We start from the raw sequence: 15,665 nt of genomic DNA, 5'->3' as shown, positions 1-15,665 counted from the left end.
AGTCCCGTTTGTGCACTCGGCAATGTTCTCTGAAGGCGGGGTCGCCAGCCATCCGGCTCGTGACGTTGGTCTGGAGTGTGTGCCCACTAGGGGGCTGGCTTGTGTGTATCCGCCTTTGAGGAGAAAACGCCACAGACTTCTAAAAGTTGTACCCGACTATACGTACTATATCGTGGTTCGATTGTATATACCTACTATTGAATATCAAGTCGTCACTGTCCGGCAGTGTTATGGGCATTTGTAATGCAACAAATCATCAACTGGGAACACCTAGATTCTGTCATTGTTCAAAGAAGTTTGACAATTACAATAATTGCTAGGGTTTTACATGCAAAAACAAAATGATTATGAGGCACAGTGTAGTGGGGGCTCCGGATCAATTTTGACCACCCCAGGTTTTTTTAACATCCACCTAAATATAAGTATGCAGGTGTTCTTGCATTTCGTCCCGTCCACATCAAAACATCACCGCTGTGGCCAGGAATGAAACCCACATCCTCGAGCTTAACAGTGCGACACTTTGCCAGCTTAGCTACCATGGCAGGCGGGCAAATTTGATTAAAGCTTGCATTGAGACTTGTTAGAAGAGCAAACATGAAATTAAAATACAGTGCCACAATGTTGAAACACACAAAACAAGCACAGACAATTAGGCACTTATACCAACCAATTTGTTTTGTTTTTTTTTAAACAATGCTAACAGTTTTCACCCCCCTTGTGTGTCTTTTAAATAAGCCAATTTAGAGAAGCGCCTCATTGTCTGCACTTATTTAATGTTTGTACGGCTTTTTTAACATTGAAGCGCTGTACTATTACAATTTCAGCTAAAATTCTGAAAGTGGTTTCTGCTGGGAAGACATTCACAATGCATGTGAAAGCTAGCGATTCGTCCAGAACATACTCCTCTAAGCTCATACATACCAACGAAGAAAAAGAACCAATTTCATGTGGCTCCTATGTGAAAGACACGAAAAGCATCAAATCAGAAAAAAATAAACAGCCTAGACGCCCGTTTACTGAAGCTTCAAGACTTTCTTGCGTGCTTCTTTGGTGTGACATCGCCATTCAGTGCAGTTGATTTCCTCTTGGATTTCGCAGGCTTTGCACTAGAGCTCGCACTGGTTGTCTGAACGCTGCCAATGAAAAGAAAAAAGGTATTGCATTGCAAGTTCTGACAAGTGCAGCAAGTTTTAAGTTGTGCATCTTTATACAAGTTTTCCTACGCACAGTTACCCATTAAAAATGCAGTGAAGACAACTGTTTAGGAAAATGCAAACCAGATAGCATTCAATGACTTAGAAATGACTTAGACTGCAAAGTAGTAGCTGCCGAGTAAATTCTTACTGCAGAAACTGAACACCAAAATGCCCCATGCCCTTTATATTTATTCTCTTAGACGTCATGATATATTACCTGCAGCTGCCTTTAAGAACATTGTAAATTTTGTCGTACTGGCTTTGCTGGGCATCACAAACGCAGTGCTTTCAGCCAGCACATTTGACCCGGCTCTGAAACTGCATGCAGTAACACCGATATTTGTACAGAAGTGACTACTAGCTGACAGCTTTTGGCATGTTGCGCTGCTTTCTGTAATTGCCGAGGTAACCAAAAAATGACTTTACACGAAGCAGAGGAGAGTGCAAAGGGAAGAGACACTAAATTAGCCTCACCGACAGAACATATCGCGTCTTGTGTTAATAGAAAATGTACAATAGGCATCTTTGCAATTTAAAAAATGCATTATGCATCATAAATCGCCAGGCTGCTAAAGACATAAAGTAAATTCATATGTGTGACACTCCTAACAAGTTATTTACAAGACACTAGCAGATGATATAAAAAAATATGTTACATGTAAATTTCCTCATATCGAATGTGCAGGTGACTCGCATATTCAACAGATGCTTAAACAAAATAAACACTAAGAACAGTAGGTAACCAATTTCTCATCTGGCTTTATATCATAACTTATAAAAAATGACCGAAAAATCTCTGAAGATTAAGTGATTTTCTTTAATGAACTTGCCCTTTACCAACTATCAAGTGTTCCTCATCAAATTCTCCAGAAAGATAACAACCATACTAAGTTCTTATGGTTAGTTATCCCCGCACATAAAGTAATGAAGATTGTTTTAAACCTGTGTTTGGATTTATGGAATAACTTATCCAACAGCTTGGTAGCCTCAATATAGATTGTTCAGCAAACAGTTCTGAACAATTCAGACGCTGGTACTGAAAGACGGCATTTGTCCTGATATCAAAGAAATGAAAAATGTAACTGGCTGGCTGGCACATTTGTCCGGATTCTCTTTTTGGTAATTTGGTAGAAGAAATAAAGGTGTCAGGTCGCAAGCTTTAACACAAAAGTTATTGAAGTTAAGGGTCTGATGAAATCTCGTCTGGTCGGCATGAAACATTGGCGAAACTTTTAGATGTGATCATAGGCGTGCGCAGGGTTACCCATTAGGGGGGGCGAAGGTTCATCGCAGCGCCCCCCTAACCTACTAAGTCAATGTATGGGGCAGATTTTGCGCCCCCCCACCCCTCTTAGGTGACTAGAAGGGTCAATGTACAGGGCAGATTTTGCGCCCCCTCTTGGGTGATTAGGGGGGGCGGCCGCCCCCCCCTGCCCCCCCTGTGCACACACCTATGGACGTGATTACGAACAAGGTCGCGAAACATCAGTAAATATATTTTTACCTGGGTCAGTATCTTTCAATGTTTTCACCAACAAAAGTTATTAACCCTTTGTGGTCCGAAACTTTTTCCCACTTTCCATCCGTTCTGGTCCAAAAGTAAAAGATTTAAAGCTCAAGTAAAAGTTTACTTACTCTTTTACAGATGGCACCTTATGTAGTGAGAAAATGCACGTGTGAATCAATTGCAAAAGACCTCGTTCAGAAGTGCACGACCATAGACCGCTGCGACGGTGTTGCGTTGTCAGACAGGGGCCAACAACGAACCACAAAGGGTTAAAACTATTACTATGCTTCACCACATTACATTGAAGTATTGCAGTGATGCTTAATAAAGCAAACACGACTAATAATGAAGTCAGTGCAAATAGGACCCTTGCTGCATGAATCATCCGTTTTTTAAGACAAATGTCTCATTAATTGCTTTTTTTCTTCTCCGCAGCACGTAATTGCCTTCAGATTCAACGTTTTATTTAACAGTGTCAACTAAAACAGGTTTGTTTTGTAAGCGTAAGTATTTCCAATCACATGAAAAGTGATTGAGGTACCACAAAGAGAAGCACACTCACAGGAGTGCAGCACAGTGCATAGCATGATATACTGAAAGTGGCAGCAAACATTTTTGCCATGCGCATAGTGCAGTGCCACACCTTTGCACGCAATGTCAAAGGGAATGCTGCAACTGTTCAATATAGTGAATAATTCGACATAGCCGGCATCGCATCTGAAGAATGCTGGAAGAACGTACCCTTTGAGAAGGGCAGCAAGCTTCCCCTTGAGTGGCTTTCTCTTGGACATTTTTGTACTCCTCAGTGATGTCAGGGACTGCTCAAGCCTGCTGTTGCCTCTAATGGGACACTGTAAATGGCAAGCAGAAAAACCAGCATGCTTAAGTTTCCCCACCTGCTTAAGAACACGGTAAAAACAAAAATGCTACGGCTGCAACCGCAGCGCAAAGGACCACAAGGACGGTGAAACAGCAAGACGGGACACAGCAGTGTGTCCCATCTTGCTTTTTTGCCATCCATGTGGTTCTTTGTGTTATTACGTGAATTATGTCCTAACTAGCCCATCAATCTATCCTTTAAGTAAAGCAGCTCATCTTGGTGTAGGTTTTTTACTAGGGGTGAGCAAATAATTAATTTTGTAACCGAATCATATACAAATTGAATTGTGATGACACCAAATCGAATACAAATACAAATCGACTACTATTCAAATAGTTTTTGAATAGCGAGGCAACCATCTTCAAAACAGCCTTAGAATTCCACAACATTTTATACTTGAAACAAATATTCAGACTTTCAGAGAGCAACATTACCATTACTTTTAACCAACAGAAAATACCGTAATTACATAAACTAAGGTAAGCCCATATACAGCAGCAACTAAAGCCTTTCAGATATTTTGTAACTGGAGGTACTCAATACTCAAGGTGGTACTTTGTCAGCAGCTACTAAATAAAACTGAAACATAAGAATTAAATGATGTTGAACCAAACACCACACGTACAGCTAAATATGTAAAAATACAGATAAACCAGATATCACAGCATGGGCCTTAGTACCAAAAGCACGTAGACATCAGTGCTGAATACTGTATCTGCAAGAGCAATTTATACAAACACAACACTTGCGTGTGTTATTATTCATGTAAATGTATATATTCCGATGTATCACCAAGAGCCCTGCCAACAAAACGACCAACCTCACGATGGTGATTGCGTATCGTTGACATATTTGCTTCGGCGACACTGGTGTTTTAAGCAAAATCACCTTCATCTCATGATCAATATAGTGTTGATAATACCGTAAAAGCTTGGGCTGCATGCATCTTGGTAATTCAAAGATTAAAGAGAAATGACCCCTCGCTGTTCCATCGTTTCATTCCATTGGGGTTTTCCCGTCAGTGTTGATTATTCGAAAAATGTTCGGTATTTTATTAAATTCAACTATTCAATTTGATTACCAAATTGAGTAGAACACTATTCAATTCATTATTCTAAATTTTTCAATATTCACACACTCCTATCTTTCACAAATGAAGGCATATGCAGGTATATGATGGGTTCATGTCACACACATCAAACCCTATAAACGCAATCGCTCAATCATACTATATGGACAACATAATGTGGTGGAAGAGCCTACAATTTCTCACTTTACAATATTTTGGCGTTTCCCCAAACCAGTATTTCAACACCTTGCTTTTTAGCTACGTTTCTCACTGTGAAGTAGAACTATAAGTAGGCCTAGGATTTTTTTGCTATCAGAATTCTTGCTTGCCTTAGTTGGGCAAATGAAATACACCTCAAGTAAGCAGACAGTATCATGGCATTTTAGATTAAAGGAGCAATCACAAAGCACGTGGAAAGCAAACTGTACAGTCACAATAAGGTGCCCTACTGACCTAAAATAACTTGCACGCAGAATGAGCAGTGTCTACTAGTGTCATTTTAGAACAAGAGCTATCTGCAGTGCTAGTGAAGCAAACAGACAAGAAAAGTGTGAACATGAAGGATTTATGAAGGACAAGACCTTACCTCCATGCCAATGTTGGAACACTGCTTGGCAACTAACAGCAACAAGTCACACAGCTCGACCAACAGGTGCTGCTTGGGCTCACTCTTCCCTGCCATGTCAGTCATGAGCTGCATGAAATTAGGTCGTAGAAGTACTATCAACATGCGAGAACTGTCTAGTGACTTGGATCATCTCATCAAGAGTAAGAGTGCCGTGCAAAGGCCAAAGTCAAGCAATGGAAGCACAGGAGGAGGAGGAGGAAAGAAGTGATGTCAATGCGGAACACGTGCGGCTGTAAAAGCAGTTCTGAGAAAATTGTCAAATTCTTTTATCTTCCCAACTGCAAGGCACTCTGTATGAGGTAACTTTTTGCAAGCGACGGATAGTACTAAAAGGAATTTAACCTTGAAAGCCAGTTTCTGCTGCCACTCAGAGAGAAACAGCATTTCAACATCATAAACGGTAGACTTGTACTGGTCAGTCACAGTACTGACAGATGGCTCACTGCTCTAAGCTTCTTCAACCTATGGCCTCTCAATTTAAATGCACTGTGATTGGTTCTGCTTGCCACCACAATGCCAATCAGGTACACAACTTGTTCACAACGCAACAAATTATAAAGTGCTTTCTGTTGCATGTACTGATATGGCACATGTTGCCACGTATGCTGTATATATTGTCACGTGGTCATGACGTCCATGAAGACGGCAGTCAGCACGTCCGAGATCAAACTGTTTATTTGGCCGAACCTGTGGCTGGGAAACTGAAAGTCAAACTACAGCAATACATTGATAGCGGCAAACAGAGCGTCGACCGTCGATCAAGTGCTCATGGCTGGGATGCGCCGTCTTTTATACATCACGCATCGAACTTTCCAGTCTTATCACTGGTTGTCGCGCAAGCACAGGAATAATTTAGACTATTCGCGTCCTGCGTGCAATCTTAACAAAACGATCTGCTACACTCGCGAAGCTTCTCAAACACTGCAGCGCGGTTAGTGTCGAGCATTGATAACCGCCATTGCTGGTCAAACCCGAATACATCAAAATAAAAGAAGAAGCGGGCGTGGCAATATAAAGCATGGCTTACCTTGATGGAGAGTTCACTGAGTGCCTCCAGTGCTGAAGCCAACTTCTCCTTTGAGCTGGCATCCACCTTGAGCAACAAAAAACAAGAGATCAACCTCACATCACAGGATTATGTTGCACAAACATAGTGCAAGCGTCTCTCTCGCATTTGTTTCCCCTTTTCTCAATAAAATTGCAGCCTGCTCGAGCAATACAGAAGATTCGAAGCTAAAGTCGGGGTTCAGGCTACACGCAAATTATGGTGAGCAAGGTGGCTTCAGGGCAATGCAAGGAACGGTGGCATTGACAGGGATGGCCAAAACTACCAAAAAGTGAGAACAAGGGAGTGGTAATAGCGACTGAAACTGAGTGAAAATAAAGTTTTTACTATCTTTCGGCATACCTAGTGTGGTCACTACTATCAGGGTGTAAAGTTAATTTGCATGATTTAAACGCGTGGTTCATATGCAAGTATCTTTTTTTAATTGTTTGAAAGGTTGTAGTTACCGGGTGCAGGTTATACGCGAAGAAATGCGGTAATCACTCCACACATAACTGATAGCTTGTAAGAATATTAATTTTCCTCCGACATCAACCATCTCCCCTTTCGTTATACACAGTCACATTTTATACGAATGCAACACACATTCAAGCTTATGTTTTTGTTTACCTGCACTATTCGTAGAGCTGCAACAAGGAGTCCAAGAATGTGAAGCCTCTTGTAGTTGCGTTCAGCACAGTCAGTTGCACGTGGCACAAGGTGCTCGATGAAGTCGAGACAGTGTTCCTACAGTTGCAAACACAGCAAAATTCAGCACTGCGCTCAAGTCCTATATAGCCCAGTACTTCAAGCATTCATTCGTTACTTACTGAAGACAAGAAGGATATAGAAATTGAGTTGCATTTACATTAGCACAATAATCAGGCAGCTACAACACTCTTAATGGATAGAAAACCACTGCCGTTAAAGAAAAACAAATCTGCATCAAACCGAGTGAGCATTACCGGAAAGTGATATAAGGTGCAGTGTCATCTGGGCTCCATCCCTTCTGATGGACCAGTGTCAGTACTGTATGTACAAATGTTAATCATACTTACAGGATGTGCCTCCATAAGCTTCACAAAGAGCTGTGGACTGATATGAGAGCTGCAAAAACAGAAACGCTGCATTACGGCTTGAATCACCACAGCCAACAGAAGTCTGCTTGCTGGTACAAAGAAAGAGCCAAGTAACATTTTAGGTATGTCATAGGCAACACTGTCTTAAAGGGTTTTCAAATTAAATAATCAATATTATCTTTTTTTTAAGTAGCTCCACTCATAACTTATTAAAAAATATCAGAAAGCCATCTGCACCCAAGCAGCAGCCAAGAAGTCGCTGTACACTGAAACACTAGCGCATTGAAATTGAATTCAAATACTCTGCTATAAGACAAAAATTTTAGTGTACAAGCACACCAGTGAATAAAGGTCGCAGAAAGATATGAAGCAATCTTGCTATAGAGTATCGTACTTCAGGTAGTACTGCAAAACAATAGTGGAGACTGGCCTCCTCCTTAGTTGGCTGCGAAATCTAAAGAAAAAAAATCATCATGTCAGCCAGCCAATGCAACACGTCACAGACTGAAAAGTTGTGGAGGGTGTTACTTGAGTCATCGTACTAAATGACTCCACGAATCAGTGGCTGACAGGCTATTTACAAAAACTGCACAAATGAGCTTTTCCACACAGCTGTCAATGTTCAGGTGTCAGCCGCACGTGAGAGAGTTAAGATATTGTCAGCTGGTTTCTATTGCCTCTGTCACTCAATAATCTCTTTATCTCTCTTTAACAGGGCTACTAGCGGAAATGTAGTCATCAGGAAAGCCCTGCAAACATTTTGCGCATCAGAAATTAGAGGGAGTACGTGACAGCTTGTGCACACGTAAGATAGGTAAGATGATTTTAAAATATCACAGCTAATCAACTGAACACATGTTTAACAGATGGTTTGAAACTAGTACACATTGTTCTGTAATAGAACTTCTGTAGTTATACATAGCCAGTACCAACTGTTTTCAGACAAAACGTTTCACGCATTATGTACTATGATTGAATCATGACCTACGAACTAAGCTGCCATCCAAAGCAGTACAAGACGCAAGCAGCTTACTTTTCATCCAAGTAGGAGTCAAGCGTCTTCATGTATAATGGCATATACCAATGCTTGTCGACTTTCTTGATGGCCTAGAAAATAAATGAAATATTCTGTTGCGGCTGTTCAACAAGCATCTCATGCATTCAAAAAAGCAAAATAGGGTTCAGAAAGAATTTTCTATGCCTGACTGTTTATTCTTCTGCACTTCCAATAAATAGTCGCCTCACAAATTTCAATGGCAGGAATACAAAGACCTCTAGGTGTTCCACTAAAGTTACAATTCTGTGAAGTTCACCACACACTGCCTACTGAAGCAGCGAAAGAGGAATGGCCGTGTAGCTTTAGTGCATTCGATAAGTTGAGGTTTCCCCAGCATTACCTCTCGATGTGCCTGTGTTAGTCCTGGCCACAAAACAAAAGCAACAGCTTCCAAAGTGCCAGCTATGCTTTTCAGCTGTGACACTTACACAAAGAACCCACCAAAAATATACATTGAAGCTTACCCCACAGTACTAATTGTGACCTTGCAGTAATTGAGCTTAACCTGTCGACAATGTGCGCATTTTTATCTGTAGAAAACTGATATACATTTTATGAGCAACATATCGCCATAAACCGTAATCATACTTTGATACATTTTTCCATAACAAAATTCTATGACGAGGGGCAAACCACTCCTACTCCACCATGGTTGAAAGAAATGCATCAGTACGTACCAATTCACTGCAAATTTTCTTGTGGCAGCGAACCTGTGAGGAAAGAAGACTTGCAGAATCAATGCGTGCAAAATATCTTGAGCATTAGATCCACTGCATTATGGTGTGGCGTGCCACTACACAGAACTACGCAATAGTTGTACAAGGCCATCTGCAAAGTAATGGCATCTTCGACAAATCGCACTGGTGCGCACTGGTGCGCACCGGGGCGCCCTGGTGCGCCGTTTCGTCCAATCGTCGTAGCGCCTGGGTGCCCCGGTGTGCACCGGTGTGATCTGTCGAAGATGGCATAAGTTACGAACTGTTTCTAAGCAAGGCATGAACATCTGACTGAAACAATGTTTATGTTACGAGGCAATAATGCATAAGCTGCTTTTAGAGATGTTAGATGTGCTTTCTGAGAAAATTTCATAGAACAGCTGAGTTCGGCATGCTAGTTTTAGTAACAGTGCATCAAACCAGGATATAACTTCTGCTAGAACGAAAGCGTGCAGTGAAACTGAATGTTTGAGTGCAGCTCTTCAGCACCCATTCATGGGTTTTCCGTCGTCCTCTTGCGTACCCAAGCAAACACAGGACACAGTGGAGACTGAACTTAAGAGAACACTTTCAGTGAAGGCTTTTGTTCAAAGATTTCGTGATTGCGGAATAAAAACCCTCTCTAGCACAACATGTGACACCAACATGGAACACTGTACACATCAGGAAAATTCTGACTTTGTAAAAATTTAATGCCAAACACGCCACATACCCGACGTGTTTTGGTGGTCACAAAGTATGGCTTCCATTGGAGTGTTCATTCACTGACCATAATTCCACTCGTCCTATCTACTTGTACACAGGTCTGTCACCAATACCGATAGGAATCTTTGGTGTCTCATAGGAACTTGGTGAACAGTGTGCTGTCTCACATTCTTTGCCTCTATATATCGTGATTTCAAAACACTTAAACAGCTGCACTCAAATTTCGCATTACAAAATATCTCATGCTCATGTCTGCTAAAATTTTTTCGGAACTTACTTTGGGGATGCCCCTCGTACACATCTTTCAATTTTGCTTTTACTAATTATGACAGCACGAGTGTCTTCCTCATAAATGTCAGACTTACCAGGAATGCACACAGGGAGCTCAATGCGTTCTTCATGCCAACATGCGACACTGAAAAGTAGAGAAAGAGCGTGATCAAATAACCAACCAAATGACATTTGGTACTAGAAGCCTATTCTCAATTTATATAACTATGCTGCAAAAGTACACCTTAAGGCTGAGATGAGTGACCTGCTGAACTCGCTTTTGCAGCGATGTCTGGCCACACAATGGCAATACCTTTCACTGTCCATAGTACCGTTCATTACCAAATAATAGCAAAAAAGATCAAGGTGCTAGCTGGTTGTGAAGAAGACCTTTACAAGGCATGCAAATGACGAACAGTTGTTCCGCTTACCAAGATTCACTTGTTCCATCACAGTGGATGTGAGGGACTCGATATCACTGCGGACATCCGAAATTGTGCCAAACTGCAGGAAAAAAAGAATGTTCGGCCTAATGAGAACCAATGGCTATTCCTACTTGACGTGGTTGTAGAGTTTTGTTACGATAGTTCACATAAAGTTTGGTTCAATATGATTCTGCAATATAGAATCCTAGTTACAGTAATGTTGTTAGTGCCTCACCTGAACCAGCACAAGGTCACTGTCACAAATTAGCGGGTTATAGAGCGCGCGCGAGGCCGCTTTCAAACTGCTACGAGACAGAACGGCGCGAACCGCTCGCCAACAAGCACGAAAGACGAAAAAACCAGCATCAAAAGACGCCGGCGCGCCGCATCCTCCTCACCCCCTCGAGCCAGACGCAGTCAACACGATCGAACGCCCGGCAAAGCCTGGATCTTTCTAGAAGGAAAGGGTGACGCATCCGAGAGCGATGCCGCCGCGATTCGAACCTACGAGAAAGCTCTCGCCCCTTCTGTAGCCTCGGCTGTACTGCACGCGGAAGAACTCTCCCGACGCTTCTAGAAACCGGGGAAGAAGGGATAAAAGCGTGCAAACGACGAGAGTCGAGTAGTGCAGTCAGCGAAGGAGTGAGCGAGTCAGTCGGCCAGGTGATGGTGAAGTTATGCGAAGTGTGGCTCCGTTAGCCAAAGAAGACGTGGTTATGATGGTGTGCGGTCGGCCGATCGTCAATTTGGAAGAATTGGATGACGACGCCGTGTGAGCCGTGACAAGTCACGACGACGGTTGAGCTACGACGATCAACGCTGGAGCTGGCGTGAGTGTTTCCTTGAAGAGAAGCATTCGATTACCGTCCAAGTATTGTGGACTGGATACGCCATTGTTTATTCAGGACTTTAACAGTCGTTGAATAGTTGTAATGCATGCGATTGCATTCATTGCGTGTGATCTGTTTGTTTAGCTCCCGTTGTGTAAACACCATCTGAGTTATATTGTGAAGCTGTAACTGGTACCAGCTGAGTGTGCACGTGTTTGTGTTATTTGTATTGCCTTAACTGAGAATATATTTCGTTTTCGTTTGTGTTATCGACTCTCGGCTCTGACTCGGTCTTTGGACCACAACCGGCGTCCGCTGGCGCACCAAAGGACCAACTCTAAATTGTCCGCGCTTTCGTGGTGCGTTTTCGGAGGGCCCTTAGAATCCGCCCGGCGATTGCCAACCCGATTAGCGGGATTAGTGACAATTATTCTGGCGTCCGCGACAGGACCTTTTTGGTGCACAGTGTGTCCAAAGTAGGGAGAAAGAGCCTTGAGACGTTGATAGTGCTCGCGAACGATTTTTGAGTGTTGCACCGCGCTCTCGCTAACCTGTGTGCAGAGAGTGTTTGGTATTCGAAGTTAGGCAGAGGTTTTGTGCACGCGGCTAGGTTATCGTTGACGGGCATCATGGATCTCGAGAAATTAGTTGCCCTTGGTGAGAAGATGGGTCTGTCTGGGGCCGAACTACGAAAGTGGGTCAGCCAAAAGGAAAAAGAAGAAAGAGAACGAGCTAAGGAAGAAAGAGAGATGAAGGAACAACAGCTGAAAGCAGAGCTTGAAAGAGAGAAGTTGGCGGTTGAGAGGGCCAACAAGGAGAGAGAAGCAGAACTAGAGAAAGAGAGGCTGGCAGCTGAGAGGGAGAAAGAAGAGCGAGAGGCGAAGGAGCGACAGTTGAAGGAAGAAAGAGAGGCGCAAGAGAGACAGATGCAAGCTGAGATGGCTGAGAGAGAAAGGCAACGGCAGCACGAATTGGAACTCGGAACGGCTCCGTTCGCAGCAGCGCATAGAGACTCCCGTGCAAGCTAGAGTGGAGAGCAGTGAAAGGGAAGATCATAGCTTCCGTTTGAACCCAAGCAAACTGCTTGTGGCGTTTGATGAAAGGAAAGATGACCTTAATGCATACTTGCACAGGTTTGAGACAATAGCTAGAAGCCAAAATTGGCCGGAGCAGCAATGGGCAACGGCTTTGAGCACTTGCTTGAGTGGCGAAGCGCTCAGTGTGTACGGTAGGCTGACACCTACCGATGCAGCTAATTACACGAAAGTGAAAGCCGCTTTGCTGAAGCGATTTCGATTCACCGTGGAAGGCTTCCGAGATCGGTTCCGTACGGGAAAGCCAGCTGATGGCGAGACGGCAACGCAATATGCTGCGCGACTCAGCCATTATTTTGACAGGTGGATCGAGCTTTCAGAGACGGCACAGGAGTACGGTGAGCTTAGAGAGCTTCTTATCAGAGAGCAATTCCTCACCAATTGCCACCCGAGCCTGTCGCTGTATCTGAAAGAGAGGAGAGCCAAATCGCTCGAGGATATGCTTGAGTTGGCCGATCAATTCTTGGAAGCACAAGGTGGCACGAATCTAGCCAAAGTAAAAAAGGAGGTTCGCGAGGAGTCGAAGAAATCGGCACCTGAAGAAAACAAGCATGCACCGGAGAGTGTTCCGCGATGCTTTCTGTGTAACCGGGTGGGCCATCGCGCTAACAGTTGTCGGACTAACTTCTCACGCCCCAGTGTGATGAAGTGTTTTAAATGTGGACAGACTGGGCACAAAGCAGACGCATGTCGAATCTATGCGAGCAAAGCCCACCAAGCAGCTTGTGCGTATGCCCCGCCAAACGAGGAAACAGAAGCGATCAAAGATGAATTGGCCGAACTGAAAAGCGGGAAGAAGATGGATTTCATTGGTGCTGCGGTGACAACAGACACAAAGAAAGAAATGCCGACAGTTAAGGGGAAAGTTGGTGGAAAGGAAGTCACGGTATTAAGAGATAGTGGATGTACCACAGTGATCGTGCGAAAGAAATTGGTCCGAGAGAGTGATTTCACAGGCAATACCCTACCGGTTCGCTTGCTTGATAGTTCCATTCGAATGCTTCCCGAAGCCAAGATTGAGGTTGAGACCCCTTACTTCAGCGGGAGAGTTACGGCCCTGTGCATGAATAACCCCCTGTTCGACCTAATCGTGGGAAACATCGACGGAGCTCGAGGGCCATACGATCCTGAACGTTTGGGAGAAGCCCCGAAGATGGAGCCCTCGTCAGTTCGGGAACCGCAACAGAAAGGAACCGCGGAATGGAATCCCATGAAGGATGCCGCCCGAGCTCGAAATGAGGCCGAGGTATCACGGAATATCAATGAGGGAGCACCAACGGTCGCTGTACCGCCTGTGACGACGCGCAGAGCAGGTGATGTTGCAACTGAGCGGCCACCATCATCTGCGGCTCAAAAGATGACGAAGGTGGTCGTCCAGGCAAAACACCACGACGCGCAGAAGTTGGCGAAGCACCGCGAACGTTCTAACGAGCACGACCACGCCTTGCCGGTGTCGAATGTGTCGACGGCAGCAGAGACGCCACCTCCGGCACCGTCAAATGGAACGGCTCGCAAGAAAAAGAAGAACAAAAAGAGAGCGAGCGAGCACCGAAAGAAGGGGCGCAAGCGCGAGTCTATTTGAACAGGACAGGGTGTTGGAATTGAATTTGTTTGAAGTGTTTTTGAGTTTGAATGTGTTTGAAGTGTTTTGAATATGTTCTATTATTATTCCCTGTGTCCTGTGTGTATGGCTAGTGAGCCCAAGTGTCGTTTGCGCAACCTTATGTGTACAATGTTATTGATATAATTGTATAATTGTTTAAGTGAAGAGCTTTGTTTGTGCGTTCGCAAATGTATGATGCTGTGTTGTACTTATGTACTTGTGTTTATATTTCGACATTGAAATGCCCTGTGAAATGTATTGAGAGTTTTATTGTGAATGGGACGTGCATTTTGTGTGGACTGAGTTATGGACTCTGTATGTGGGACATTTTTGGTTCTGTGTATGTGCGCGCTAATTTGTGTTGTTTGAATATTATATGATAATATTCTTGAAGTGGGGGGCAGTGTCACAAATTAGCGGGTTATAGAGCGCGCGCGAGGCCGCTTTCAAACTGCTACGAGACAGAACGGCGCGAACCGCTCGCCAACAAGCGCGAAAGACGAAAAAACCAGCATCAAAAGACGCCGGCGCGCCGCATCCTCCTCACCCCCTCGAGCCAGACGCAGTCAACACGATCGAACGCCCGGCAAAGCCTGGATCTTTCTAGAAGGAAAGGGTGACGCATCCGAGAGCGATGCCGCCGCGATTCGAACCTACGAGAAAGCTCTCGCCCCTTCTGTAGCCTCGGCTGTACTGCACGCGGAAGAACTCTCCCGACGCTTCTAGAAACCGGGGAAGAAGGGATAAAAGCGTGCAAACGACGAGAGTCGAGTAGTGCAGTCAGCGAAGGAGTGAGCGAGTCAGTCGGCCAGGTGATGGTGAAGTTATGCGAAGTGTGGCTCCGTTAGCCAAAGAAGACGTGGTTATGATGGTGTGCGGTCGGCCGATCGTCAATTTGGAAGAATTGGATGACGACGCCGTGTGAGCCGTGACAAGTCACGACGACGGTTGAGCTACGACGATCAACGCTGGAGCTGGCGTGAGTGTTTCCTTGAAGAGAAGCATTCGATTACCGTCCAAGTATTGTGGACTGGATACGCCATTGTTTATTCAGGACTTTAACAGTCGTTGAATAGTTGTAATGCATGCGATTGCATTCATTGCGTGTGATCTGTTTGTTTAGCTCCCGTTGTGTAAACACCATCTGAGTTATATTGTGAAGCTGTAACTGGTACCAGCTGAGTGTGCACGTGTTTGTGTTATTTGTATTGCCTTAACTGAGAATATATTTCGTTTTCGTTTGTGTTATCGACTCTCGGCTCTGACTCGGTCTTTGGACCACAACCGGCGTCCGCTGGCGCACCAAAGGACCAACTCTAAATTGTCCGCGCTTTCGTGGTGCGTTTTCGGAGGGCCTTGACGCCAGCCCTTAGAATCCGCCCGGCGATTGCCAACCCGATTAACTGGATTAGTGACAGTCACTCTGCTTGTTTCATCCTTTCTAACTACAACCATACTACCCTAACTAACCTGGCACTTGTCCCATTCACTATCTACTGCAAAGACTCCCGCCTTTCATAAGTTTTGCCGCCACTGCACTCTTCGCAATGACCTTATACTC

General features: G+C 44.2%; 1 protein-coding gene across 1 annotated transcript in view; it reads right to left on the bottom strand.

Annotated features, from left to right (window-relative positions):
* Positions 1 to 986: 986 nt before the first annotated feature.
* The window catches only part of LOC119390237 (myb-binding protein 1A-like protein), a 40,991-nt gene continuing 26,312 nt past the window's right edge, over positions 987 to 15,665 (bottom strand). Inside the window, exons 22-31 of the mRNA XM_037657808.2 lie at positions 10,584 to 10,656; positions 10,248 to 10,297; positions 9,139 to 9,171; positions 8,438 to 8,511; positions 7,384 to 7,432; positions 6,956 to 7,072; positions 6,308 to 6,373; positions 5,239 to 5,346; positions 3,445 to 3,554; positions 987 to 1,133 (exon numbers count right to left, since the gene is read on the bottom strand). Of these exons, the coding sequence (XP_037513736.1) occupies positions 1,025 to 1,133; positions 3,445 to 3,554; positions 5,239 to 5,346; positions 6,308 to 6,373; positions 6,956 to 7,072; positions 7,384 to 7,432; positions 8,438 to 8,511; positions 9,139 to 9,171; positions 10,248 to 10,297; positions 10,584 to 10,656 (789 nt within the window). The 3' untranslated portion in view covers positions 987 to 1,024. The remainder of the gene's footprint in view (positions 1,134 to 3,444; positions 3,555 to 5,238; positions 5,347 to 6,307; positions 6,374 to 6,955; positions 7,073 to 7,383; positions 7,433 to 8,437; positions 8,512 to 9,138; positions 9,172 to 10,247; positions 10,298 to 10,583; positions 10,657 to 15,665) is intronic.

The sequence above is a fragment of the Rhipicephalus sanguineus genome, chromosome 4, assembly GCF_013339695.2.
Source record: "Rhipicephalus sanguineus isolate Rsan-2018 chromosome 4, BIME_Rsan_1.4, whole genome shotgun sequence".
In the NCBI taxonomy this organism is placed as follows: domain Eukaryota; kingdom Metazoa; phylum Arthropoda; class Arachnida; order Ixodida; family Ixodidae; genus Rhipicephalus; species Rhipicephalus sanguineus.
This window is presented reverse-complemented; position numbering and strand designations above follow the sequence as displayed.